Source organism: Leishmania infantum, chromosome 34 (genome assembly GCF_000002875.2).
Source record: "Leishmania infantum JPCM5 genome chromosome 34".
Taxonomy (NCBI): domain Eukaryota; phylum Euglenozoa; class Kinetoplastea; order Trypanosomatida; family Trypanosomatidae; genus Leishmania; species Leishmania infantum.
In genome coordinates this window covers 1036087-1062717 of record NC_009418.2, presented here as the reverse complement: position 1 = coordinate 1062717, position 26631 = coordinate 1036087, and the positions used below count along the sequence as shown (strand labels likewise).

The window sequence follows — 26631 nt, the reverse complement described above, 5'->3', positions numbered from 1 at the left end:
CAACACAAAAAAGAGACGGGCCGAGATTCTTTAGCACGCAAAACCGCGTAAGCCAACCAAACACAAGCACACGCACACACAAGAAGCGGCGCACGAGCAGAGCCAAAGCAGAGAAGAAACACGGAAGAAGAGAAAAAAAATGGAACGAAGCAACTCGACGTGAGGCGGCACACCGCCTTTCGTTTTCGCCGCACTTTCACTCGAAGGTGCGAAGACGGTAGGTGGGGGGGGGGAGTAGGGGGGAAGTCCACGTAGCGCTACCGTGACAGCACGCGAAAAAAAAGACCCAAAGAAAAAAATGGGCCCCATGTGGAGCGATGCGGGACGCAGGTGGTAAAGTCCTCAGCGGCGCGGCGATGGTGGTGGCCGCTTAGTGGTGCCGCGAAGGGTGTCGACCAGCAGCGATCTCAAGCGAAGCCGCTCGGCGTCCTTAGGGTCGAACGAGAAAAGCGTCTCCAGTGAAGACCCCGTGGGTGTCGCGGAGGAAAGAGACGCTGGCCGCGACGGTTGGGCTGACTCGTTCTGACACGTGGACGGTATCGCGTACGAGGAGGAGAGCGGCGACTGCGGTCGCGGAGAGGGAGGTGAATTCTGCGGGTTTGGTGCGCTAGGCGCTGACTGCTTCCACGGTGCGAAGCGGTCAAAACGCGCCACCGGTGCAAAGTTGGCGTCGCGCGATGGTGGGTGGTATGTGGCGAGCACTGCCGAAGGTGACTGCCGGGAAGACGGTGCTGATTTTTCGGACTCCATGATGGATGCTGACTGGTTCGGCGGCGGCGGCCATCCTTGTCGCGGCGCTTCTCGACTGCCATGTAAACCGGGAAAAACCGGGAAGTTCACGGGGTGGCTCAGCTCGCCTGCGCCGCTCTTCGCGTTCGCCAGCCCTGATGCTGTGGAAGATTTAGAGGTGGTGATGAAGGAGGCGGGGCCGTAGAGAAAGCCCACCGGCAAAGCACGAGTGCTGCTGACCGGGGCCTCCGCCGTGGGTGGGTCGTCCCTCCCGCTACCTTCAACACTACATGCAGCTAGGTGAAAGGCAGGGGCGGCGGGGAGGTGGTCAGTGGACAGATCAGTTGCGCCGGAAGCAGCTGTAGATGATCGCAGCGATGGCACCACATTCGGCGCCACGACAGGGTCCGCGCCTTTGGTCACCCTCTCCGGTCGCGGCGCCGACGACGTCAAAGCAGATGACTGCGCAGCCGGGCTAGGCGTCTGCAGCGATGTCGTTGTCGTTGGCCTTGCGTCGGGCTCATCGAAAAGCGTCGACAGGTAACTCTGTAGCGAGTCTTCCTCGACTGAAGCACCCGCACCTGACGTCGCGCAAGCGTCCGACCGTGGTGAGCAAGGAGGCGGAGGTGGTGGAGAACATGCAGCGCCCGTCGACGCCTCTTTTGGAGTTAGTGGGAGGCCGGTGTCGTTATGGAGCGGAGTGCTCGTCGCGGCGTCCGAGTCCGCTATGTTGGTGGGTGACGCATGCCTCGCTACTGCCTGAAGCACTGCAGCAGCCTCCTGAACCAGCGCGTCATGCACGAGAGCATCGACGTCCACGTGCCCTTCCGACGCAGAAACCTCCGCAGAGAACGGCAGAGAAGGATTTTCCTCTGAGCCGGATCTTTTTGCCTTGACTATCTGGTTCCCCGTGTCCTTCACCGTTCCCACACCGGCATCGCAACAGCCGTTTTTGACTTTTCGGGCGTGTGCCGTTTGCCCTCCACGCATCCAACACGGGTTGGGCAGCGGCTCCGGTCCAAAGTGGCTGACAAGGTCCCAAAGAGTCACTTCGTGGCCGCCGAGGCATCGCTGCTTGGCAGCAAACGCCATGGGAAGGTGCCGCGCCGCCGCATCTGAAGAGACCCGAGAATGCGCGATGAGGTCGTCCACTTTGCCGGCCGTAGCGTGGGCCAGCCACCGCTGAAATCGCTCCAGACGCAGGGCGAGTCCGTGTTGGCGTGCCAGAGCCGGCTTCCGCGCCCAATGCTGCAAGGCGCACGACAGGGTCATGCCCAGTGTCGACTCAGTCGCGCTCCCATCATTATGCTTTCCGCGTTCTTTGCCGGGCACGTGCAACGGGTGCTCCTGCGCGTGATTCTGCAGAAGCAGCGAGGCAGCCAGCGAGATCGTCGCAGCTCCACAGATGGCACGTGCACACGTGCTCTGTTCTAGCGCAGAGCCCCTAGTCTCGCCACCACTGCCGCTCCTTTGCTGTGTTGTTGTTGTGTCGATGGCGCTCCCGTAATGAGCGAGGATGGTGGACGCTAGTAGCGAGTCGGTCTCGCTCGTCAGCGTAAGCGGCATGGCACCGTCGACCGGGTAGCCGACGTAGTGAGCGATATGCTCAAGGCTACACACACTAGTAAGCGCTTCGCTGCGAAGGGAGTCGATTAGCCAGCGCACGGCAGAAGGGCCGCGTTGCCGCAGAAGGTGTGCGTCACAGAGAGAGTCTTCCGCGAACGCGGAGGACGGCAGCACCTTAACCAACGTCGGCGAGTGCAGTACTCTGGCGAGAACGGGCAAAAGTCTGTCCTTGGCGGTTGCCACCTGTTCTTCGTCCGCTGCAGACGTAGTCGCATCATCGGCCCCCATTCTCCACAGCTGCGAGCACAGCGCACGTCCCTCAACGGCAACCACATCCACACCACTTGAATCGTTGCGGACAGCGCTGAGGAGAAGTACAAGGCGCGGCGATTCCGGAGCGCACCGTGCCTCGTGCACTGCTGTCGACGAATCCCGTCGAATGGGAGCCTCGTCACCAAGACCCGTAACTTCGCTCACGCCAACAAAAAAAGCCTGCTCTGCATCCGATGCGCTCCCCGCTGCAAGCGTCGTTGCCGACTCTTTTGCCAGCAGTTGCAGCAGAGCCTCCAGCGACTCGGTCAATACGCCATCCCTCGCATCGTGGAACCGAACAGCGCACACATGTGAAACGTCGAAAGGAGCGTCGCACTTGTGTTGAGGCCGCGGCACCTCCGCTAGCATCGCCATGCGCTGCATCTTCTCCAGCACAGACAGCGCCGCATCCGCCCTGCCGCGCTGCGCATGCGAAAACGACGGATGCAGCTGCACCTGCAGCTTTTGCAGTCTGTTGGATGGCGCCGCCGCCCTCGCACCAGCTTCGCTTGGCACCGGAAAGCGTGCGCAGACGTAGCCGGTTGACCTGTCTGTCACTTGCACTGCAAAAGCGAGCTGTGGATGGTCCAGCAGCACCTCCACACATGGGAAGAAAGACGCGCACGCTGCATGAGCCGCTGCGGGTGCAATATCCAGTCCTTCAGCCGCTTCGATCGCTTTCCCAGAGTGCTCTTCTTGCTGCCGGAGCGAGCACTGCTGCTGCTGGTGGCCTGAGAAAATCTGGCGCACGACAGAGAGTGGCTGAGGAGTTGAAGGGACCACGGCGCACACCAGCGCAAGTGCCATGTGCATCAGCCACGGTCCGCAGTCGTCGACGCAATGTAAAAGCGTGTACTTTTCGTGAAGTGCGGCAGGTGCATGCTGAGGTTTATAGATTAGCCGCGCGGGACAGCCGGCTTGCAGACACTGCTCTGGAGATGGAGCTCGAATAGCCGTTCCGCACGGCGACGCCTCCACGTACGGGCCACGGCATCGGCTGTCTTTGCAACGCAGACGTAAAGGGCTTCTACACTCAGCGTCTGCCACGGCGTCAAGGGGTGCGGTGGCATGCAAGTGGCTTTGAGATGACCACGCATCCAACAAGCGGAGCGCCTTGTCATCTGAGTACGCGCGCCGCAGACTCGCCTGTACCCGCGCAGTAGCCACGAAGAACGGCGGCACATGCTCTAGCAGCGGCTGCCACGCGTTCTCAGCCGTCACGGCATCTTGTGACGTGCACGCATATTGATGCTTGCCTGCACGCGTGCCTGAACGGCCACTGTCGCTTGGCAAGCAGCCCAGCGCTTCCAGAGAAGAGTCCGTGGAATCGGACACGGAAGACGGCGAGACGTGCTCGCGCACAGAGCGCTCGTTACCCCCATCACCGTCAGCAGCAGCACCACCACCACCAGCAGCAGCAATGACTCTTGCTATCTTGGGCGAAGATAGCCACGGTTGCCATGACACGCGCACCTCGCGAAGCAGGCGTCGCGTGAAGGGGTGCAAAGTGGAATATAGCGAGGCAGTCATCCCCGCACAGTATTCCACAAGCATCTCAGCGCTGTCTTGGCGGGCAGCACCACCAGGGTGGCTGGTGGGGGTGAGGCGCAGAAACAGCGGCGCGAAGGATGCAAGACGCACGAAAAACACCTCAAGGGAAGGAGGCGCGGTCAAGGAGCAGCCCTGTGTGTGGACCAGTGTGTCGTACAGCGTGCCAACCGTGCAGCGCGCCGGTGCCTGCGAGGCCTCACCAGAGAAATGAGTAATATGCAGCATCTCGCCCGGCAAGGATGCTAGTTCGTCTTTGGTTTCCGTGCCGCACCCGCGCAGGCACATTGGAGCAGACGGAATGCGTAACAGGAGCGACGCGAAAATAGCCGGGGGCCAGGGCGTATAGGCGCCACAGGCCACGCGAGATGCTGCTCGCGGTGGCACACACGCGTCAATCACCGCGTCAGGGAGTACGCAAGCTCCCATCGCGTCATCTGGCGCGCATCTCACGCCGTCTCGCCTTTGAATCGCACGTGGCCACCAAAGAGCCCGCCGCTGGGATGCGGCAAACAAGCCAGCCCGAGTGGCAAACATTCCGCACCACAAACGCGTGAAGGAAGACAAAACAAAGGCGCGCAGTGTGCCTCTTAGTGGCCGCCTTGGGTGGCCGTGGTTGCCCGGCGGTCTTGCCCCGCGCTCTCTCTCTCTCCTCCCTGTCCGTCTGTGTCGTGACAGAGTCTGCGCAGTGCGAAGAAGAGAGCAACACAACAAAGATGAGAGGCGAAGACGCGGGCAAGGCGAGGCAGAGGGTAAGACAATGCAGAGCATGAAAAATATGCGTCCGCGTCAGGCAACACGAGCGCACGCGTACCTCCCCACATCAAGCGTGTCCAAGGCGCAGAACCCAAAACGCCATCTCTCGCCTTCCCTCCGCTCGCTCCTCCAAGCCACCTTCCACGCGAGCACGTGTCCGGCTACAGACTGCAAGGGGAGGTGCGCCAAGGCATGAAACGGAAAAGGTGGCGTTTCGCTTCGCTGCGTAGTCACCTTTGCCTAGGCGATGACGCGATGGCCCAGTCTCCGCTCCTGTCAAAGAAGCCGCACGTGCTTGTCTGTTTATTTCTCTCGGCAGGTGGGGTGTGGGGCAGGGGACACAAAGACTGCCGCACAAGAGAGCAGAAAGAGAAACAGAGACCCCATGAGACCAGTGCCCGATACGCGCACTCATGAACCCCACCCCTGTATCGACCAGGACGGGACGAAAGCTGTGTGCGCGCGACCGACGACGGCATCCCCGGCTCGACTTTGGTGACGAGTGCTCCTTGCACGTTAGCTCTGCCCAGTGAGTGTGCGTCTCTCTCCTTTTCCCCGGCTCTCTGTCCCACTCAAGGAGGAGGGACAGGCCAGCCGGCAACCCCGTCTCATCACGGATATCAACCAAGCCGCCGCTTCCTAATCGGCCGCGACAGTGAAGGTTTGCCGCGGAGGCGGGGAGTAGCGCAGCGCGTGATAGAGCGAAATGGACTTCCAAAACTGTGAGGGATTGTCCTCCTGAAAGAAGGCGCGGAGGGCACGGACTGGCAAGCCGCGGTGCCACGCACGCGTCTGCCGCACATGCGCCAGCAGCAGCCGCTCCAGCTGCAGAGCATCGGGGAACCATAACATCTTCGGTATAGCATAGATGGCGAGCGAGACGCACACAGCGGTGAGCAAACCTAGGTACGATAAGTAGAAGGATGGACTCCTGAGGAGCATCGAGAAGGTCTCGTTCGGCGACGCCGGTGCGCGCGCGTACAGCCAGAAGCTGAGGAAGCACGTCCAGATCGAGAAGAGAAAGCAGAACCAGTGCGCAATCGTGATGGCGTGAGACTCGGTCCACACCGTGTAAGTGTGCACCGTCACGACAGCGATGTACGGCGCGTAAAAGTCGCCGCTGCGGTCGAGCACCCACCCATTCGTCATGATCGCCCCAGTGCCGCGCTGAAGCGCGACGGACAAGTAGTAAATCATGGTACCGTGCAGAAGCGCTCGAGCAACATAGCCGTAGAAGGTGGTGGCGTTGAAGTACCGGCCGCGTTGGGACATGGTGTAGAGCCGCGTTGTCGTGCACAGGAGCCAGTGCGAGAGGGGCATGTCCATCACGCACAGAAACGTCACGGGGACGGTCGGGATGGCGTTGTACAAGGTGAGGCTAAGCGAATCCCAGTAGGACACGCCGGAAAAATCAGTGGACACGTTGAAGAGCACCTGCACCCACGCAATGAGCACCGTCTTCCAGAAGCTCTGCTGCACAATCATGGCTGTGCGCTGATAGGCGGTATGCCCGTGCACGAGAATCAGCTTCGACAAGAAGCGGAACTGGCCGATCGCAAAGTCGGACGCGAGCTTCGCCTGGCTGCCCTCCCGCCCTTTTACGCCGACGCCAACGTGCGCCGCCTGCAGCATGGGGACGTCGTTGCCGCCGTCCCCTATCGCGAGTGTGATGTGGCCGGAGCGCCGCACCATGTCCACCACGTACGACTTGAGAGAGGGAGCGGTGCGGCTACAAACAACCGCGCGCGCCTGCAGCAGGCACAGCTGGAAGAGGCGCACCACCGCGCTATGACCATTCGGCATGGCATCCTCCCTCTCCAGCAGTCGGAGGGTCTTGCCAGACAGCGTAACGCAGTAGCCGCGCTTTAGACCACACATGTCGAAGTCAGAGCAAGCGCCAAAGGCGGAGGCGAAGTGCAAGCCAGGTTCCCGGCGCGCCGCACCGCACACCCTTGGCACCATGTCCGTGACTGACGGACTTACTGGGCCATAACGAGCCTGAATGGTGCTCAGAGGCTGCGTGAGGAGAGGGTGGTCAACAGGGCGAATGCACTCGCACGTCGCCGGCTGCGTGAACTCGTGTACAAAATCTTCGAGGCCGGAGCGTTCCCAGAAGAAGCGGCGGCACCACCCGCGCACCCTCTGCCAGCGCGTCAGCATCGTCATCTCCACCGCGGGTCCCTCCTGCGCCAAGATCCCCTTTATTTCGGAGAGCTTCTCCGAAACGTAGGCCAGGTGATCCGTCGGCGCCAGCAGATCCTCGTTGGGCGGCGTGAGCGTGATAACGCGGTCGGTCGACGTCAGCAGCCCGCACGCGACCGCCGTTTGCTTTGCCGTCTCTGTCTTGTCACCCGTCAGCATCCACACCCGTATATTGGCATGGCGAAGCTGAGCGAGCGTCTGCGGCACCCCTTCCTGCAGCTCGTCCTTCACCGCGGTGATCCCGCAGTACGTGAAGTCGCGCTCCAGCAGGGCGTAAATGCGCTGCAGCTCCGCCTCGCGAGCTACCGCGGAGGCGAAGCTTGCCTCTACCGCGGTGAAGCGGCACAGTGCCTCCTTGACTTCCTCCTCCGCCACGATGCGGTATCCGTACACGAGCGTGCGCAGCCCTTCGCGCGAGAAGCCGGCGAGGCGGTTCGTGATGTCCTCAAGGTGAGAGCGGCTGTAGGCGTCGGTGCAGCGTGGCAGCACCTTCTCGTCAGCACCCTTGATCAGCAGCACATAGTTCATGGGTGGAAAAGTGTTACCCCCGTCGGCGGTGTCGCTGGCCTCCGCCTCTGCGCCCTTCACGGCCACAGCGGGGCAGCACACCAGCACGCTCATCATGCCGCGGTCGGAGCTGAAGGGCAGCGTGCGCACCACCTCCACCTCCAGGGACGTTCCAGCCTCGCCCCAGAGCCCAACCGTTCCGTGAGTGCGGCTGCGCCGACGCAAAGAGAAGCCGCACTGCTCAGCACCCTCAACGAGGGCCACCTCGTCCGGTGATGAGGACATCCAGCGTCTCGAGAAGGACGTGTTACCGTTTGTGCTGACCCCACTGCTGCGGGTGCTGCGAGCACCGTAAGCCACGCTGCCGTTCGCGCTAAACTGCGGCGACAGCGTTGGCTCGATTGTGTTGCAGAAGACCATACTGAGCATGAGGTAGTAGTCCTCGTGCTGTCCACGTGCCGTCGTTGCCTTGATGGCTTTGCCCGCCTTAGCCAGGGGACGGTGCAGGTCCGACTCGATGAAGTCCTCGGTGGTTGCGGAGAAGACGGTGTCGTTGACGGTGGCCAAGGCACGGAAGGTCATGGTGTTCGCGGTGAGTGTGCCCGTCTTGTCAGACAAGACGTATTCAACCTGTCCCAGCTCTTCGGCCAGGGCTGAGTTGTTTACCGACACGGACTCCACCTCGGTGCGCATGTCTTCATCCCAGCGGATGGCGTAGCTGACGTACGCCTTTGAGATCTCGACCATCACCTTGAAGGAGAGGGGCACCATCGGTGACAGCATCATCAGGTAACGCAGCGGCAGGATGGGGAAGTACTCGCTGACCTTGATCGGGTCTACCGAGGCGCCGAGGTACCAGAGCGGGGCGTGGGCCTTGAGACGCAGGCAGGAGACAAAGGCGCACGTCGAAACCAGGATAAATTGCACCAAAAAGATGAGCATCGTTAGGTAGTTGAAGCGGTTGTCGATCGTGGCCCACTTAGTCGGCAGCACGTTGCGCGTCATACTCATCTTCGTCTCGCGGCCAGTGAAGATGACAAGGGCGATGATGAAGTGCGTGTTGCCGATGCGGCTTGACGAGTACACGACGTTGTCGATGTTAACGGAGAGGGTCTGCTCCGGGCCGTCAAAGTAATCGTATGCGCCTGTCTGCCCCTCCAGTGAGGACTGGCGCGGCGGTGCGCTCGCCTGCGACGGGCCACCTGGCTCGAGAAGGCCGCTGCGCTCGTCGACGATAGATGGAAAAGAGTCTACGACCATTGAATCTGGCGTACGGGTCGCGCGCTGGCGGAGAGGGGGCGGCACCATCACCGGCATCGGAAGATGGCGCGGAAATGCCTCGCCCATGTCTGCCTCGTCTGCGCGTGCCATGTCCGCAGATATCGGCAGCACCGCTGGAGCGGGGAAGGACCCGTAACGACAGCCAGGCAGCGACTCTGGGGCCGCGCTCCCTGCTTTGACCGCATCACCGGCAGCACCGCAGGCGCTGCTTGTCGACGGCCGGCTCTCCCTCCAGGTCTGCGATGAGCTGCGCGGCGCACGCACCGTGGCGGCTCCGTGGTATGAGTGCAGCTGCGCATTCGGACCCTCAGAGTACAGCACCAGGCGAGAGCGAAAGGCGCACTGGAGGCAGTGCAATTGGTGATCCTCGGCGGTGTCACAGCAGCGCCGCAAGTCCCATACCGGAGCATCTGTGGGCTTCCCCATGGTCTTTGCTGCCGAGGCGTGTACGCCGGCTGCGTCGCTGTCAGGCGCTGTTGTCGTCCCGAAGGTCAGACCGCAGCAGTGCGGCCGAGACGGCACGGGTGAGGCGGCGGCCTGAGAGTACTTGAATAGTTGATGCAGGATCGCAAACCGCTGCTTCGAGCCGGTCTCACCGTCAAGCGACTCTGTCGTAATGTACGCGCTGCCGCTGTCCTGCGAAGTCAGCAGAATCACCACATCACTCGGGACAACCTCGAAGGGATGCAGAATGAGAACGTCGCCGACACGGATGTCGGCGCTCATCACATCCTCCAACTCTAGTGTGCCGGGCCGCACGCGCTGGTACATGCGCTCGTTCACCTCAACATCCTGCCGATGGCGGCGCAGGTCGTCGATGCCCTCCTTCACGGTATTGACGAGGAATGCGACGGTGATGGGGAAGATGGTCGTGAGGGGGCTGACTGGCGCCACAGAGGGAATGAACTGCAGCGCCACGACCATCACAAAGTAAATGTTGATGGGGCGGTGAAGCTGCTCCCACAGGTTCAGCGGCAGAAAAGTGAAGATGTTGTACCGAGAGCTGTAGATGCGGTTGTCGCAGAAGTTGGTGCGGCCATGCGGGTCATTGAGCTGAATCGTGCGCTGTTCGCACGAGCGGTCCTTCTCCGGCTTGGCAAGCCGCTGTTGCGTCCACTTTCGCATCGTTTACTTTCCGTCCCTTACCAAAGAGGGATAGCCTCGAACGAAATGCGACGATCGAGGAGATGGGAAAGGGAGGGGTGAGAGTACGAATCTGCATAGCATTCGAAGTCAGTGAGCGCGGAGGGGTCGGAACAACACCGCCGCATCGAGAGCGGATACGAAGATGAGCTGGGAGGCTTTGAAACGGATCGGAGGAGAATACGTGAGAGGCAAAGAAAGAGACGCAGAGAGAGTCACACACACGCGCGCGCAAGAACCACATGCCGGAAACAGAGAGAGAGGAGAAAAGCGGCAGAGCAGAGCACGCAGGCGCAAACAAAACATATATATGCTTATATATTCCTATGCAGGAGCGAACCGTGAATAGTTCAGTGTGCGGTGTGCGTGTGTGTGTGTGTGTCGGGGAGGGGGGAGGAGGGGAAAACAGAAGAAACACACAAACAAAAAACACGCAACAAACACAGAGGCAGAGACGTGGTTTCGTGATGTGGTGAAGAGAAACGAAGTAGCACACAGCAAGCAACGCAAGCAATACAGCAGAGAAGGAGTGCGCTATCAAGGCGGCTCCAGAGGTGTTGTCGTCAGCTGGCTTACTGGCCGGGTAGACAGACCCGCTCAGACGCAAAACGCAAACCGAGAACAGGAACAAGAGCAATGAAATCGAGGGTGAAGAAAGAGAAAGGAAGTGGTGATACGTGTAGGAGAGTGACGCCGACGGTGCGCGTGTGCTTGTACTGGTCTCGGAATGGGATCTAGTCCGCACCCCTTGTCTGCTCCTCTATCTGCGACGTGGTCATCCTAAGGGAGCAGAGACGATAATGCCACGGAGTTGCACAAGGGACGCAAAGGCTCGCGTGGGCCGTGAGTGCCGCCACAGGTGCTCCAAGCCCATTGTCTATTAGACAAAAAGTGCACACCGACGGCACATCCTTTGGCCAGCCGGCTCGCTGTCTTCTTTGCGTGTGCTCGTCTGGTCGCTTTGGTGTTGTTTGTTCGCTGTTGCTGCTGCTGCTGAGTTGTTGTTGTTTTTTTTTGGGGGGGGAGAGGGGACGTTCAAGCGGCGCGCGCGCAGGTGAGTAGAGAAGATGTGTTGTGCAGCCCTGATGGCTGCGCGAATAAGAGGCAGGTTTCATAGCCAGACGGCAGCCGCGGGAGAGAATACAGGAGCCTCCTCCCGTTCTCTTGCGCATCTCGGCCACGTGGGGAGCGGTGGGGGCAACGCACCCCACACACCCACAGCCCCACTTTCTTTTTCCTGCCGAGACGAAGACGAGGGAGAGGTGAGCATAGCGTGCCTCCAGTCCTAGCCTCAAGCAGATCCGTTCAGCCGTGTCAAGGCAGCGGTGATGGAGGCCTTCAACTCGAGGCCTCTCTCGCGCTCCACAAACGTCTTGCTGAAACGCCAGGACAGCCAGCAGTACATCTCTGCCTGCCGAAAGCACCGCTCGAGCTCGGTGGCCAGGTCTCTCACGGAGAGCTGCTGCTGCTGCCTCTGGCCCGGAGATGAGGCTCCCACACCGCACGTTTCCTCTCGCTCCGCCCGCTGCATCAGCTCCGTGCACCAAACGTCGAACCGCAAGGGCACAGGCTTCCCTGCGGCGTGATCGGTGGCGTAGGCCACAATCAGCTGCAGCGACGCAGCGCTCGTGTCGCTCAGCGGCAGATAACAAAACACAATGCGATCCGTCAACGAAAGGTTGCACACCGGTTCAAGGAGCTCAGCCACTCGCAGCAGAGAGCGATGAATGTCACAGGGGAAAAAGTTGTGCGACTCCACGCACGAGGCGGCAAACGTCGACATGAGCTCAAAAAATGACCCGCCACTCAGATCCAAAGTTGGCTTACCCGCCTTGCGCGACTTGGCAGACTCCAGCTCAGCAAACAGCTGAAGAATGTCGCCTGTGGGCAGCAACCCCGCTTTTGCAAGCGGCTCCAGCTGCGCAGACATGGCGGCGCGAAACGCTGCCATGTCGCACTCGTGCAGCACGGTGCAGCGACCCACAGCGTGCTGCCGAGTGAGGCCGAAGCGGCCGGAGCGCCCTGCGATTTGCTGGACAGTCGCGGCAGGCAGCTCGGCCATGGCCTTGCCATCGAACTTGCGCAGTGTCGTAAAAACCATGCGCTCGATGTTCATGTTGAGGCCGTAGGCAATGGCGTCGGTGGAGACGAGAACGTGCTTTGTGGGCGTCGCCGTTTCCGGCGATGACTCACGAGGCCGGGTGCCTGGCGACGACGTGGTACTGCAGCCAGCTGCGTTGTTTTTCGCGTTGGCGCTGCAGGAGGCGGAGGCGTTGATGTACTCGGTAACACCACGATTGAAGCGTGCAGCCTCCGCCTCTCGCACCTGGAATGGCATGGCGCCGTAGATGGCGGAGCTCGTCACGCCAGAAAGACGGTTTAGGTTGTCCCGCAGGTCCAGTACTTGCTTCTTGGAGAAGCAGACAAAGCAGTCGCCGTTCTCCACTGTTTCCGGCCGAAGCCTAGAGCGAAGGCTCGGGGACACCGTCAGCGGCACGAGACGTTTGTGCTCCACTGTTGACAAGTTCTTCCGCTCGTGAGTGGCGTAGAGTAGATTCTGGATGAGCGGCAATGCCCGAGCCTCACCGCAGAGGTGAATCTCGCGTGCGGGCAGGCCAAGGAGCGCGCGTGTCCAGGCCCACCCGCGGTCGCGATCCGTCATCATCTGAATCTCGTCCACGACCCCGACGTCCACCGGCAAGTCCACAGGAGTCATCTCCACCGTGCATGAGACGTGCTCCGCAGCGCCGCCAAACACGCGCTCGTCGCCGATGAGCAGGTCGCACGGCACGCGTTCCTTCACGCGGTGCCATACCTGTGACGCCAGCGCCTTGAGAGGGGCGCAGTAGACGCCGCTGCGTGCTCGCATCAGTGCCTCTAAAGCGGCGTGCGTCTTGCCGCTGTTTGTGGGGCCGTAGTGGAAAATAAAGCGGCGGCGCATGAGACGCGCGTGCGGATACCAGTCCCATGGCTTGTGCATTGCAACCTTGGTCGGGGCCTTGCGCACTGTGTGCCAATGCGTGAAGCGGGCAAGCAAGAGGTTCATCTGGCTTGACAGGTGCGAGGAGGCGGTAAGGAAAGCGGTGGTCCACGCCTCGTCGCGCCAGACGCCGGGATCCTTCTCGAACTCTTCAAGCAAGCGGAGGGCACTCTCGTGCGATGGCTCATGTATCGCCTGGCGAAGAGCCTCTCTCGCCGTGCCGCTGCGGTAGATGGCATCGCAAACGTTGTGCAGTTGATGCTGCCGCGCAGACGTCAAAGGCGATGGCGGAGCCGCGCCAGCAAAGCGAAGACTCGCAGGCGACGCAAGTGGCCACGAGGCGCCAACGGCGGCAACTCGTCGTCGCCAGGCCATCTCGTAGCGGCCACCAGAGCAGAACGTCAATGGAAATACCGATGCGATGAGCTAGCACGCCCCGAAGAGCTTTCGTCAGCTGTCAGACACGTGTCGGCGTGACGGTGCGCCTGCAGCTGCCTGTACAACATATGCCATCGACGCTCACGCGCACGCACTCATATATGCATATATGTGCATGTATTAATAATGCGCGGCGTCGCAGGAACTCGAAGAGGAAAGAAGGGAAAGAGCAAGTGAGACCACGGCCAAACGTACACCCTTGAAGAGAGCAAAAGAAGCGGCATAGACAAGAAGCACATCCATGCAGGCCGATGCCCTTCCCCCTCCCCCGAAGTGAGAGTAAGCCCAAGTGGCTGAGGAGTGCGCGCGCGTAGGACACAAGACATACGGTACCGAAACATGCTCCTTCGTGAATGATCCCCTTCACAAGAAGAGGATATGCAGAGGGTGGGGACAAGAAAAGAGAGAACCGGAGTCGCGACACAAAGACGACGAGCGCGCTAGCGCATCCCCTTCCTTGAGGACAGCACCTGCCCCCCTTCTTCTCCCACTTCGCTTCTCTCAACTCTCCGTTTTCCTGGCACACACACCCAAGAAGCCACAAGCATTCAGGCCCATCATAGCCGTCCCTCTCTCTTACCAGTCATCTGCCGCGCTTGGGCCGTGCGCTGTGTTATGTGGCGTCGTTACAGACACGCAGGACAAGTCAAACAAGATATATATGTGCACCGTCACATGGTTTTCATGCACTAGGTAGAGGTTGGGAGAGAGGGCAACCCTCGCGCGTGCCATGTGGACACTTGAGACGTTCCAAGCGGAGCGGAGAGCAAGCAGCGCCGCGGAAACGAAAAGCGTGTCGTCGGTGTCATCTCGATCAGGCCCTCTAACTCCACCGCAGCCCCTTTACGGTCGCCGCCTTGTTCTAGTTGAGCACTACTACACGTACACGCAAGCGATTTACCGGACCGTCTCCTCCTCGTTGCCGCAATCTTCCTCACCGTCACCTACGCGTACGCGGGTCGAGTTCTCGACGTGTGCGTCCTCCTCGCCAAAAAGAAAGTCCTTCTCGTGCTCCTGCAGCAGCTCCACGCTGCGGCGGAGGTCGATGAAGAGAAGGTACACCTTCTTGATGTCGTCCACCGACACGGTCGACGACTTCCGCTTCTGCGCCACCATGTTCGCCGTCGTAATGAGCTGCAGCACGTAGCGCAGCGACGTCTTCTGGCCGAGTGTCGTCAGGAGGACAAATGCGTCCTCTGTCAGCTCCACATCCTCCTCCTCGCACCGAATGTTAATAATCTTGCCGAGCTCCTCCTGCGAGTACGGGTTCGTGGTGATAATCATCATTCGATCCAGCAGGTCGATCGGGATGCCATGTGGCGCCTTGTACTGTGTGCCGCGGATACGCGAAATGCCACGATTCGACGCGACGATCACCACCGGCGCCAACGGGCTCTCCAGCGCGCGGTTCAGCCACGAAAAGCACTCGATATCGAGCATGTGGACCTCGTCGATAAAGAGTACACCGGGAACGATCTCGCCCTTACCCTCCTCCCGCCATTCAGCGACGCGTTGATCAATCTGCTCGCGCACTTCGGGCTTGATCTCACCGGTGTCACCGGCAAAGAGAGCGAGGAAGCCCTGCTGGCGAGAGTTGATCACGTCCACCTCGTGCAACGTCACGGTGTGCACCACCTCCTTGCGCTTCGACAGCTCGCCCTCCGGCGTCTGCACGAAGCGCGTGTTGGCGGACATGGCATCAAAGTCCTTGCTATGTACAAAACTGCGGCCCAGTTTGCTGATGCGGCCGGTGGCCTTGTCAATCGTGATAACGTCGCCTACTTGAACCTTTTCCTTCTGCAAGCTCTCGATCATCTTCTGCCCCAGGTCGAAGGTCGACTCCATGTCGGAAGTCTTGAGCACCAGTTGCCCGGTGCGCTGATGGGCCTCGGCGGGGTTCGTAGACGGACGTTCAATGGTCACCTCCACCACCTCGCCCTCGATCATCTCCGTCTCCTCCTTGATGTGCACGCCAATGCTGCGACGAAACGCCTGCGTCAGCGCCTCCGTCTTGGACATCTCAAGAGAAAAGATCTCACTACCAGCGATCATGGTGAAGGGTGTCTCGGGCCCGAGCGCCTGCGCCATGGCCATCGCAATAGCCGTCTTACCAGAGCCCGGCCCGCCAGCCAGCAACACACACCGTCCGGCGATCTTTCCCTTCTTCACCATCTGCACCACCACGCCAGCCGCACGCCGGGCCTCCATTTGACCCACCATGCCCTGACTCGAAACGCGCGCCTCGAGCGTGTCATCGAGGCCGAGGCCGCGAATGTGGGAATGTGCGCCGACGCGCTCCACCCGCGTGAGGTCGCGAGCCTCCGCAGTACGAATGGGACCCTCCGTCATTGAGCACTGCGTATCAAAGGCAGCGTCGTCCTAAAATAAAGGGGAAAAAAGCGCTGGCGCTTATCGAGTGCGCGTAGTGTCTTCGAAGTTTTCTTGTCTGCACTCCCAGCAATAGGTCCAGAAGTTCCGCCAGAGCGAACAGCTACGAGAAAAGAGTCCTCGCAGTACGACTATCTGTTCCCGCGCGTGGATAGGCAGAGCGAGAGCGCGCGCTGCGCCGCAGGAGCGGGGGAAGAGGGAGAGGAGAGAGAGAGAAGACGAAAAAACAAGCTCCCTCGAATACGAAACAACGTAGAGAAGGGCAATAATTATATTTGGCAGAAAGCAATACAAAAAAAAAAAACAATCACCCCAAGCAAGGTATTAATCGTCTTTGTATCTGCGTATGATCGTCCGTATGTGCCGGTGCGGGGCAGTGGCGAATCGCGTCTGCAGATGCACGATTTCTGTGCCGCTGCAGACGATCTCTCTCGCTTGCTCTTGCTTGTATGAATGAGCAATCGCTAGGCCAATGGCAGTTGCGGCTGGTCCTGTGTGTGTGTGTATGTGTGTGTATGTGCGACTATGACGGTGTTCAGCAGAGGTAGATGATGGGAACAAGCACGCATGAAAAGGCACGCGTCAGCAGCGTGAGCAAGCAGAAAAAGAGACCGAAATTCAACACAAAAAAATACACAAACGAAAAAAGCGTGGGCAAGTGCAGGTGAGACGCAAAATGTGCATCGGCAAGAGAAAGAGAGTGGAAGAAATCAAATACGCTATATGCATATATATATAATGTATATGTGTGTCATACCGGAAAAGCAGCACAGAAGGCGGGGGGATAGAAACCTCTCCCCACCTTTTTTTTTGGTTGCGTTCATGAGCGAGGGCATACGGTGCCCTCAGGGAAAGTCCTCCATCTTCCTCACGGCGCCGGCCAGTGAAGAGAGCAGAGACGCCACTCCCGCTCCACGCGGAAGCCCCTTTCTCTCCTCGTGAGCCTTATAATACGCTTCTTCTTTTTGTTTTCGTGTAGCATGCTCTCCCTCCGCCAAACAAAGCAAGCCCGTCGACACATATGCACCCAAAGCCCACACGCCACGGTTGCACTGCTGCCGCATCCGCGTCATCGAGGACGAAACGCCGCCCGTTGCATCGGGCCATGCGCCTGACGTGGTCTTTCTACCCCTTCCCACACACACATACACCCTCGCACAACTGCTGCGCGATCGGCGCCGCACCGACCCGAGTGCACGGCATGCCTTGGTCCAGGGGGGCCGCCTTCAGGGTCGTGCTGGAGGGCGGAGGCGGTGAGCGTCCGTCGAGCAGGCAGCAGGGGGCAGTTTAGGCGCATGCCGGACGAGCTCAGGGAGGAAGCTGACCAGCCGCAGGTCAGGGCCCTCTGGCACCCTGCGCGCTCTGCCTGCATGCCATGCCTCTCTCCCTCCGTCGCCTAAAGCCGCCGCATCCATTTAATACGGTGTGGTGACTCTTCACATCGAGCAGTAGAGCCCGCACCTGTGCATATGTCCTTCTGCGTGAGCACGGAGACGCCAGCGCCGTGCCGCTTTTTTCTTGCTGCGCCGGAGTCCTGCAAACCCGGCAGATCAAACGCCTCGCAGGCCTGCTAGGGTGAAATGCGTCTCTCGCACAATGCAGGCCTGCATCGAAGCTTCGCCACGGAGCCGGGCCCACACTCACCACATCGCAGCTCACGCGAAAACAAAAAAACACAGTCGGTGGATGCGTATATTCGCTGAACCGTCGGCACCGCTCGTAGCGACTTTGTACAGGCATCATCATGCCCGCAAGTCTCTTCGGCACAGCGCCAGCCCCACGCCTGTCCTGCCGACACCAAGGGTTCCCCCCCTCCCGCCGGCCGTACCCGAGGGCGGGCCTGCAGGGTGCTTGGCTCCTCCCCATACAGAGTGGGCGCTGGGCACTGAGATATATCACGCACGGAGGCGGCCGGTACTATCCGCGGTGGCCTTCTCTGAAATTCAGCCCTAAAGAGAGCAAGACAAGCGCCTCAGATAACCGATATATCCTCCACCTTTTTCCTTGACCGCTCCCTCTCTCCTGGCGCACACACACACGCGCACGCACCTCCCCCGCGCCCTGTGTCTTTGTGTTCGCATCCGTGCGGTGGTTAAAGCGGGGTATACTATTTTGTTTTCTCTTTTTTCCTCTGTGCGCATGTGCCCTGCCGTCTCCTCTACCTGTCCCTGTAAGCCGCGTTCTGCGACAAAGAGAGGAATGGGGGTCGGGGCGTGAAAAAAAAAAACGAAGAAGATGTTAAGAAGGAGCTGCACAAGCACACAGGCGAGCAACGAAATTCAAACGAGCAATAAAACAAAATAAACGAATAGTGGCAGCGGATGACTGCACAGCGGCGTGCCCCCTCCCAAGCGAAGGATCTGTGTGACGTAGCAGCTGACAACACTTCGCATCAACTTTTTTTTTGGCATCTTGACTTTTTTCTTTTCGAATAACCCCTCTTTCTTGCCCATGCTACGGATTTGAACCGGTGTGCCGCCTCCTCGTGCTACAGCCTCTTCCTGTGTTACGGCTGCTGTAGGGCTTCACCATCGCTGCGACGGCATTCAACGAGAACACACGCGCGTGAGCCGCTCGGCATACGCACAGAAGTATCGGAAATGAGGCTCACGCGAATAAAATGAGGCAGAAAGCAACGCGGGAACGGCCCTAGTGGGGTTTTGGTAATGGTCGCCAATAGCATTGGGGGCTCTTCTTCGAGGGCCTCGCTAATACCCCCTCCCCAGGAGCGAGTCCGTCGCAGATCGAGATGGTGTCAGCAACGCGAAGGTGCCGCCCGCTGAGCACACCTGTGCACGTGCATGAGTGTGCGCACGCCGCGCTGCACATGCAGCAGGCACTGCGCCTTTGAGCGAACAGGAAACGAAAGGGCGATGGCGAGCGCCACGAATGCGGACATCCTCGGCCACTGGCAAAACCTATAAGCCCAATCACCAAGCAAAGAACGACTGCGCTCTACGGTCCCGCGGCACTCTGAAAAGAGACACAGAGACTCAGCGGAATGGTGAAAGCAGGGAGCCCGAGAGTTCTCCAAAGAATACGCTCATTGTCGTAAAGCGAAAAACAGAATGCACGCTCGGGAGGGATCGAAGGGTTAACCTCAGCAGGACTGTCGGAGGGTAGGCACACGGCAAAGGCTTAAAACCAAAAAAGAAAATAAAGAAAAAGGGAGCTGCGCAATGGCGCGCACTCACCAAAGCCGCTGCCACCCCCACACGTCCTGTTCAGACAGACAGCAGGACTCCCAGCGGCTGTCTGTGTTCGCCAAGGAAGCGCTGAGCCGCCATTCGCCATCGCAGCAGCAGTCGTCTTCGTGCTTTGATAGAGGTGTCCGGGTGTTAGACTTTAGCAGTTAAGCATGTCACTGACTGCAGGCAAAGAGAGGGAAGGCGAGAAAGAGGCGAGGGGAGGGCCATTCTCGGTCGCACGCCCAGGCGTTTCCCCGCCGTGGTCATGCCATCACAACCTGGATGGGTACTTGGCTACGATAGCCTTTGCCTTCTCGACAAAGAGCTCGCGGGCCTTCTGCTGACCAAGGGGCTCGTACTTCTTCCACGCAGCCCACTTGCCGTACTTTACCACGTTGGCGCGGGACGGCTGTTTCAACGTGCACTTGCCCCGCGTCGCCACACACCACAGGCCGTACATCTCGATCTTCTGCGGGATCGACAGGTTCGACCGCAGGTCGGAGACCAACTTTGTGTAGCGCTCAAACTCCTCGGCAGACATTTTTTGTTTCTCTTGGGCTTCGCAGTTCTCGTTTCTCGAGCTGATAGGGGTATGGAAAAACGCCTATGTAGCAGCACCAGGGCTTAGTTACGGAAAAGCAGAGGCAGTTTGCGAGGAGGTGCGAAAAAAGGGGAGAGGCAGAGGTGGCGGATCAGCAACGATAGAGAGCAATCCGCTAGCGGGTGAAAGAGAGCTGGGGGGGGGCGTGGTTGAGCGTGGAATATGTTCGTGTGTATGCGCGTCAAACGGGGCAGGCAGACCCAATGTGGTATCGCTGGTGTGGACGCAGCAGCACCACCGCAAGGAGACGAAACGAAACGAAAAGCGACGGGGGGGGGGCAGCAACGATGCGCGGAGGGGGTAGGAGGTAGGTAGGCAATGCGGTCTTCTGTCGAGGAAGAGCGGGGCAGTGGGCAAGCGGCGAGCGGTAGGCGCAGCTGGCGTGCTTTCAACGAGACATGCGGAGGCTCGCAGTGTGGATACATTGACCGCAGCAGCGCTTAAGAACAGCTTTTAGTCGCTTTCTGTGTCCTGTGCGCGCGCCCCTCGACCACGGCATCCACGGGGCATGGTAGATTTGTGTGGAGCCCCCCCCCGCTGCCGTTTTTAGCAGGGTCTAAGCTCCACGTTGTATGAGATCATTGGAGGTCCAGCAACGCCTCCTCGTGGCACTCGACAACCGACAGCATGCGAGAAAGAGCAAAAATGAAAAGGGGAAAGGTGAAGGATGCAGCTGAGTCGCAGCAGCCACACTCTTCATACGGCTGTCCTCGTTTGCTGTTGCGTTGTTTGTGGCGTAGTTGTGCATGAGCCGGTACACGTGTGTATTGTGTGTGAGGGGAGAGCGTGAGAAGCGGGGGGCTTATCTGGGGCACGCAAGCGAAGCAAGTGAGCTGATGCAACTTAGTAGAGGAGGAGGCGACGCCAAGCAGAGGATGATGCGCGGACGCACACGCATGCCCTGCACACGCTCGGAGCGATGCATTGGAGCTTGCATGTGCATCAGGCGCCTCGGATGAAGTAGCTGCCAGACTGCGTTAGGTACTTCAGCCCCTTGTACGGCTTGCCGATCTCATTCAAGACCTGAACCGAATCCACGCGAAGGCTACTCATGATTCGGTTCGGCAGCTGGAACGACACGGCAGCCATGGTGGCGTTTCCGACTCCGGCCGCATGGGTTGTTGCCCTCGCCGACCTCGATGGCGCCGCATTGTCACGCCCTTGCTCGCCACTGCTGTCACTACCTTCCGGCTCTAACAAGAACTCGCCACCGAGAGACGGCGTTGCGTAATGCGTCAAGTTGCCCACGCTCCACGTGAGCGTCGCCTTGGAGCGGTCGAAAACGGTCGTGCCGCTCGAACAGTTCGTCACTGTGAGCGATGACGTGTTTGGCGGCAGCAGGAGGCGCACCGAGAGCCGCTGCACATCCTTATCCTTCTCCGCCACGGAAGAGAAGCCCGCTCCGCCACCGCGGATGCCCGTCATGCAATGGAAGCGACCACCCGTAGCGTTGAAAGTGACCTGCGGGGTCACGTAGAACGGTGGAAGCGGCATCAGCTGGGAAGACTTGCAGGTATACTTCATCAGCGTGAACTTGCCGTCGGGTGGAATGAAGCAGAGCGTGCGATCGTGCTCATAACGGTCCAGACTGACGCATCGATGAAAAGCCACGTCGTCGACCACGGCGTCGACATCGCGCAGACGCAGCACCACGTCAGGCATGCCGCTCAGCCGGCAATTCACCTCGATGCTCCCCTGCACAGCAGCCCTGACGCAGCGGCCCTCGCTGTCCAGGACGTAGTCCAGCGACTCCACCACGTCAAAGAGTATTTCATTTGTGCTGTGACGCGTCTCCGGGTCCCGCCATGGGACACCACCGAAAAAGCTGGATGCCTGCCGACTGCCAACCCCAATGGAAGTGCGGCTGCCGACCGGCATCACCTTGTTCACAAGCGGCGTGTCCAGCATAGTGCGCACGCGGTTCTCGAGCGTCGGCCGCGGCACCAGCTCCTCCAGTGCGCAGAACTCAGTGGTGAGGGGGTAACCGTAGTCAAACATCTCCTGTAGTAGCTGATAGACGGTAGAGAAGTTTTCTCGAATGGTGTTCTCCGTCACCTCGCTCAGGTATGTTGTGAGAACGCGGGCCACGAGACAGAGCTGCTCAATCACCACGAGCGCCGTGTCGTCCGAAGGGTGTGTGCCGACGAGAAACACGTTGTTGCGGTGGATGTGCGAGAACACAGTGCCGCCGTAGGCGACGATGGCCGCGGGCGCCTCGCGGCCTCCCTTCGACGGCGCCATATAGGTGGACCAGAATCCCTCCAACGTTGAGCGCGGGATTCGCTCACTAAATTGCAGCTCCACCATCACCTCGCCATGCTCATTCAGCAAAAAAATGCATGACAACATGACGCCCCGCGGGGTGTCACAGCGTCGAGAGCGAGCTCGATGCACACACCACCGGCAACAGGAAGAGAAACGACACAACAAGGAGATGCGACACCCTACTTTTACCTGCCTGTTCTCGTCTTGATGGCGACAAGATGAGGAGAGGGGCAAAGAGAGAAGGAAGCACCGGCGGAAAGGGTGTGGGACAAATAAAATGCAGCTTCAGCAAGAGGAGATGAAGACAGGCACACCGAAAATCCCCAATGCACACACATCTAAATACACACGTATACATACATATGTATCGCACATAAAGTGGGGCACGTGCTAGAGGCCAGCCACGATGACGTATAATATGCGTACCTAGAGATGTATGCCTGTATGCGAAAAGAGGAGAGCATGTGAAGAGAAGGCGATATAGGCTACACTAGGCGGTGGAGGCCGCAGCGCCAACGATGTTCGTGAAGTCCTTCCTTTTGTGAGCGTGTGGGTGGGTGAAAGTCTCCTAGAACACGAAGTAGCCACAGCCGGTAGGAGATTACTCTGTGAGGGCCCCTCTTACACGAACAGGTTCTCTCTGTACCTGTGCACCGCGTGTTCTTCTGAGGCACGCTACAAGGAGGCACAAAGGAGGCAATAACGGTGTGCAGAAGAAAGAGACGTCATACGGCATTGGCCGTGAAAATCGGTTGGAGTAACCAGAAAGTGAGAGACAAGGAGAGAGACCAGTGGAGAATATAGGGATGGTGTGTGCGTGGTCTCTTCTGCACCGCCCGCACTTGTGGTGGTGATAGAGGGAAGGCACATGCCCGCTCGACAGCGTGTCGCTGTCGTTGCCAACGCCTCACATTTCCCGTTCAGTTAACGCGCAGAAGTGCTTGCCGTGGCAGAAAAGGAAAGATGCGCGCAGAAGGAATTGCCTGTCCCCCTCAGTAGCAACGCCACGATGTGCAGTGTGCGGAAGCAGCAAAGATGGAGAAGTTAGAGAGGGCCATCGCCGTCGGGCGATGCGTCTCTCGTTCATAACCTCACTCTCGGTAACACACCGCAGGCGACAAGTCCGTCGGCGGCGAAGTGCATGTCTTCGATGTCCCAGTAGCCACAAAACCGTGCGACCGAACACACAGAGCTTCACGTCATTTTTTTTAGTGAGCGATTTAGCAAAAAAAGAAAAGAGAGCGAAGAGAAAAAAAAAACACAAGAGCGAACAAGGAACCATAATATTGACGGCACGAGGAGGGTAGAGGGCGTTGCATGGGGAAGGGGGATGGATTCAGACAGTAGGACGAAGAAAAAGCACGCGCGCACACAACAGCAGTTCCAACAGAGACGACAACACAGCTGCATCACCCGAACACACGAAAAAAAGAAAGATAACGAAAGAGAAACAAAAGTGGAAAGAAAAAAAATAAAATCGCACTGGTAGCAGCAGCCAAAAAGAAGAGCAACGCACAAGAGAATGAAAAAAAAATTAAACACAAAGTAAAAGCGCGAAAAGGGGAAAAGGAAAAAGGAGCATGTCACATCCCTTTTTGTTGTTGCTTTCGCTTCACCGGGCACCGGACTTCTCTCTGTGCGGATGGAGGGAGGGGGGAGAAACCTCCCCCCATCCTCCTCCTTTTTTTTTTCAGTTGTGCAGTGGTCCTTCTGTGCTTTCACTTGTTCTCTGACCATATTGAGACTCATCTTCTTTCTTCACTGTCATTGTCACTGCGAAAGCCGCTCATGAACAACGCATTTCCCTTGATCGAAAACGTCGAGCTTGAGGATCTGCCTGCGCATGTGTTCTTGTGGGTGTGCGGTTTTTTTTTTCGTATTTCGCTTTTTTCTCCTGGTGGACAGGGAGGAGGGGAAGAAGATGGGTTGGCGTGATTTTGTTTTCTTCAGTGCATCATATTCTTCTTCCCTCTCCATTTTTTTCGGTATATGGCATTTACCTGTTTCTTTTTTTTGTGGGAGGGCGGAGGGAAGGGGAGGAGCTTCTCTCTTTTTGTATCTCCGTTTCTTCTTCCGTGTATGGTTTGATCTTTTCCCTACAGCAAAAATAAAAACAAATTCGTACATTCCGTCTTTTCCTCGTTCCTTCCTGTTTTTTGGTCGTCGTCAATCACGCTTGAAGAACTCCAACAAACGGGGGAAAAAGCGCAAAATATTTTGAGATTTTGCGTGTCTTCTTGTCGCTGCGGCAGCGGAGGAGACAGTGCTTTCAGGTTTGCTATAGTGTTCGAGAACCCTAGCAATGCCCTCTGCTTTTGTCGTTGTTTTCCTTTCCTCTTTCGTTCTCTTGGTGTCTGCGTCATGCTCGCCCTTTCCTCCCGCCCATGTCCAGCCGTCACGGTTATCCCTTGCACTCGTCTTAGCGATGAAAAGCACACGTTGTGTGCTTGCATCAGTGAAGAGAAACGAAAGCGTGAATGGATATGGAGGAGCGAAGGAGAAAGAAAAAGAGGCAGCACCAGCAGTGGGCACGGTAGGCAGAAAGAACCCGAACCGAAAAACCGAAGAAAAAACAGAGGGAGGCACCAAGAACGCCGACGAACACAGTGAGAAACAAGGCGTAAAGGGCAAGCCGGGGAAGTGAGTGAAAAATGATAGTGCGAGTTTGGGTACTGAACGTAAACGGGACGCGGAGTAAAGGAGAAGCAACGAAAGAAAAACGGATTCTTTCCTCGTGCTCCCGAGCAGCTTCAGCCAATGTCACTCTCGCCGCTGTATATGTGTGCCGTATCATCCATCCTACACCTCCCATGTACAAGAAAGAAGAAAGAGATCGAGAGAGAAAGGGGTAAAAAAGGAAAACTCAGTCGAGCTAACAAACGGCGAAGTGCGGGAGAGACAGCCACACACACACGCACGCACGCACGCACTCATCATATATATATTATTCTCCGTTATGCTCCTCTTTCGTTTATTTTCGCGCGCGTCGTCTACCCCTCCCCCTCTTCCACGTGTACTCTTGGTCTGCTTGTTTTTTGTTTTTCTCTGCATGTGTGAGATGGTGTTTTTTTTCTTTCTTCTTTGTAAAACGAGCATCAAACAAAATAGGGCGCGCGCGTGTATGTGCCCGTGTGGGACGTGTGTGTGTGTGTGGGTGGGTGGGTGGTTGGGTGGCTGCATTTCTGTTTTTGTTCTTTTCTTTCCTCGCCTTCTTTTCCTCTTTTTTTTCTTTTTTCTTGCGTTTTCTTTTTCCTCTTCGTCTTCGTCGCATCTCTTTTTATGTCTGATTTTCTTTTGTTTTTTTTTTGTTATGTAGGGCGCGACGGCCCGCTGTCTCCTCACATTAGTGCCTCGTCGCCTTCACATGCTGCGTGAGACATGCAGACAAGCTTTAAGGAGCAGACGATGAACAGGTTCACGGCACACGCCCGAGAGAACAACAAAAAAAAACGAAAAGAAAGAAACAAAGAGAATGGCAAGAGATGGGCCGATGGATAGAGACGAGTCAAATTAAAGAGAGGTAACAGTGGTGCTGGTGCTGGTGGTGGTGGCTCGTAATAGTTCAGAGGAAAGGAGACCTAAATGAACGGGGAGAGAGAAAAGAAAAGAGGGGAAAAAAGTTCTTCATTAAACAGGGCGGAGAGAAAGAGAACAAAACACAATCCCGTCTGTACGGATGGCGTCGGGGAAAAAGGAAAAAAGGGGGCGGGGCAGAGAAGTTCTGGTTCTTTGCTAGCTTCACTCTTGAGTAAGTGGTCGATGGATGGGGGGAGGGGGCTGATGGTGGAAGAGCGATGGTGTGAATTTACGTCCATGTCCGTTCGCGAGTGATGGGAGAGAGATCGACTCTCTTCTTGTTTGCTGTTGTTGTTCTTTATATTTGGGGTTTTCGGGGGCTTTGTCACAAGACATCAGTTTTCGCCCTCCCTCTTTTCGCCCTTCGCTCTCTCTCTTCCGTTTCGCCAGCCTCTATATATTGAACGCCCTCTCCAGAATCGAGAGCGAGGCACCTCTCCTCTTCGTCTTCTTTTCGACCTTCTCCCCTACCCAGTAAACAGAAAAAAAAATTGGTTTGTGGCCATTCCCTCTGTCAGCCGCTTGCTCGCCCATCTCGCGTCTCTTTCACACGCGTTTTTTTTCTTGTGGCTCATCGAAAAAGCAAAGAGAGAAGGGCACGCATGGCAACGAAAAACGTGGAGGGAACATCACCGCGAAATGGCACAACAAGCATGGCAAGGAGACACCGACGGGAAAAGAAGAGGAGAGGAGAGGAGAGGAGAGAAAAAAGAGGTTGGTCTGCCCTCTTTTTTTTTGTTCATGTTTGCTTTAGTTACTATCGCCGGGTCGTACAGGGGTTTCGAGGACTTTGAAAAGATACACGTACAGCTTGTTCCTCTTTTTTATTTTCTTTGTGTGTGTGTTTTCTTCACCGTTGTCTGACGAGAGAAGAGAAAAACGAAAAGAGGGAGAGAAGAAACAACCAAACACAGAAAAGGAAAAGAGAATAGAAAAGAGGGTAGAGGGTGAACGACGTCACGTTGCTCATGGTGTGTGCGTGTGTATATGCTTGATTCTGAAAGTGTGAAGCCTTCACCGGGCTCCACATACGCATTTGTGCATACTACAGAAAAAAAAAACGAACTGCACAGCGACTGTGGAGGAAGACAGTCGAACCACTACACGAAGAGGGTCGTCACCCATTCCCCTCAACATCACAAAAAAAAAAT

The 26631-nt window shown here is 57.8% G+C and overlaps 6 protein-coding genes across 6 annotated transcripts; all 6 read right to left on the bottom strand.

The window, feature by feature from the left end:
• Positions 1 to 342: 342 nt before the first annotated feature.
• On the bottom strand, positions 343 to 4443 carry LINJ_34_2470 (hypothetical protein, unknown function; the record flags this gene model as incomplete). Its single annotated transcript, XM_001468572.1, has 1 exon — positions 343 to 4443. The coding sequence occupies one exon, from the start codon at positions 4441 to 4443 to the stop codon at positions 343 to 345; it is 4101 nt and encodes a 1366-aa protein (XP_001468609.1).
• A 1107-nt stretch (positions 4444 to 5550) lies between these two features.
• LINJ_34_2460 (phospholipid-transporting ATPase-like protein) lies at positions 5551 to 10026 on the bottom strand (the record flags this gene model as incomplete). Its single annotated transcript, XM_001468571.1, has 1 exon — positions 5551 to 10026. One exon carries the CDS (start codon positions 10024 to 10026, stop codon positions 5551 to 5553), a length of 4476 nt encoding a protein of 1491 aa, XP_001468608.1.
• A 1309-nt stretch (positions 10027 to 11335) lies between these two features.
• LINJ_34_2450 (putative RNA helicase) lies at positions 11336 to 13399 on the bottom strand (the record flags this gene model as incomplete). Its single annotated transcript, XM_001468570.1, has 1 exon — positions 11336 to 13399. The coding sequence occupies one exon, from the start codon at positions 13397 to 13399 to the stop codon at positions 11336 to 11338; it is 2064 nt and encodes a 687-aa protein (XP_001468607.1).
• A 960-nt stretch (positions 13400 to 14359) lies between these two features.
• LINJ_34_2440 (putative ATP-dependent DNA helicase) lies at positions 14360 to 15811 on the bottom strand (the record flags this gene model as incomplete). The annotated part of the gene is made up of 1 exon (XM_001468569.1): positions 14360 to 15811. The coding sequence occupies one exon, from the start codon at positions 15809 to 15811 to the stop codon at positions 14360 to 14362; it is 1452 nt and encodes a 483-aa protein (XP_001468606.1).
• A 3498-nt stretch (positions 15812 to 19309) lies between these two features.
• On the bottom strand, positions 19310 to 19579 carry LINJ_34_2430 (putative acyl-CoA binding protein; the record flags this gene model as incomplete). The annotated part of the gene is made up of 1 exon (XM_001468568.1): positions 19310 to 19579. One exon carries the CDS (start codon positions 19577 to 19579, stop codon positions 19310 to 19312), a length of 270 nt encoding a protein of 89 aa, XP_001468605.1.
• Positions 19580 to 20581: 1002 nt separating this feature from the next.
• LINJ_34_2420 (putative adaptor complex subunit medium chain 3) lies at positions 20582 to 21988 on the bottom strand (the record flags this gene model as incomplete). Its single annotated transcript, XM_001468567.1, has 1 exon — positions 20582 to 21988. One exon carries the CDS (start codon positions 21986 to 21988, stop codon positions 20582 to 20584), a length of 1407 nt encoding a protein of 468 aa, XP_001468604.1.
• Between the last annotated feature and the right edge of the window lie 4643 nt (positions 21989 to 26631).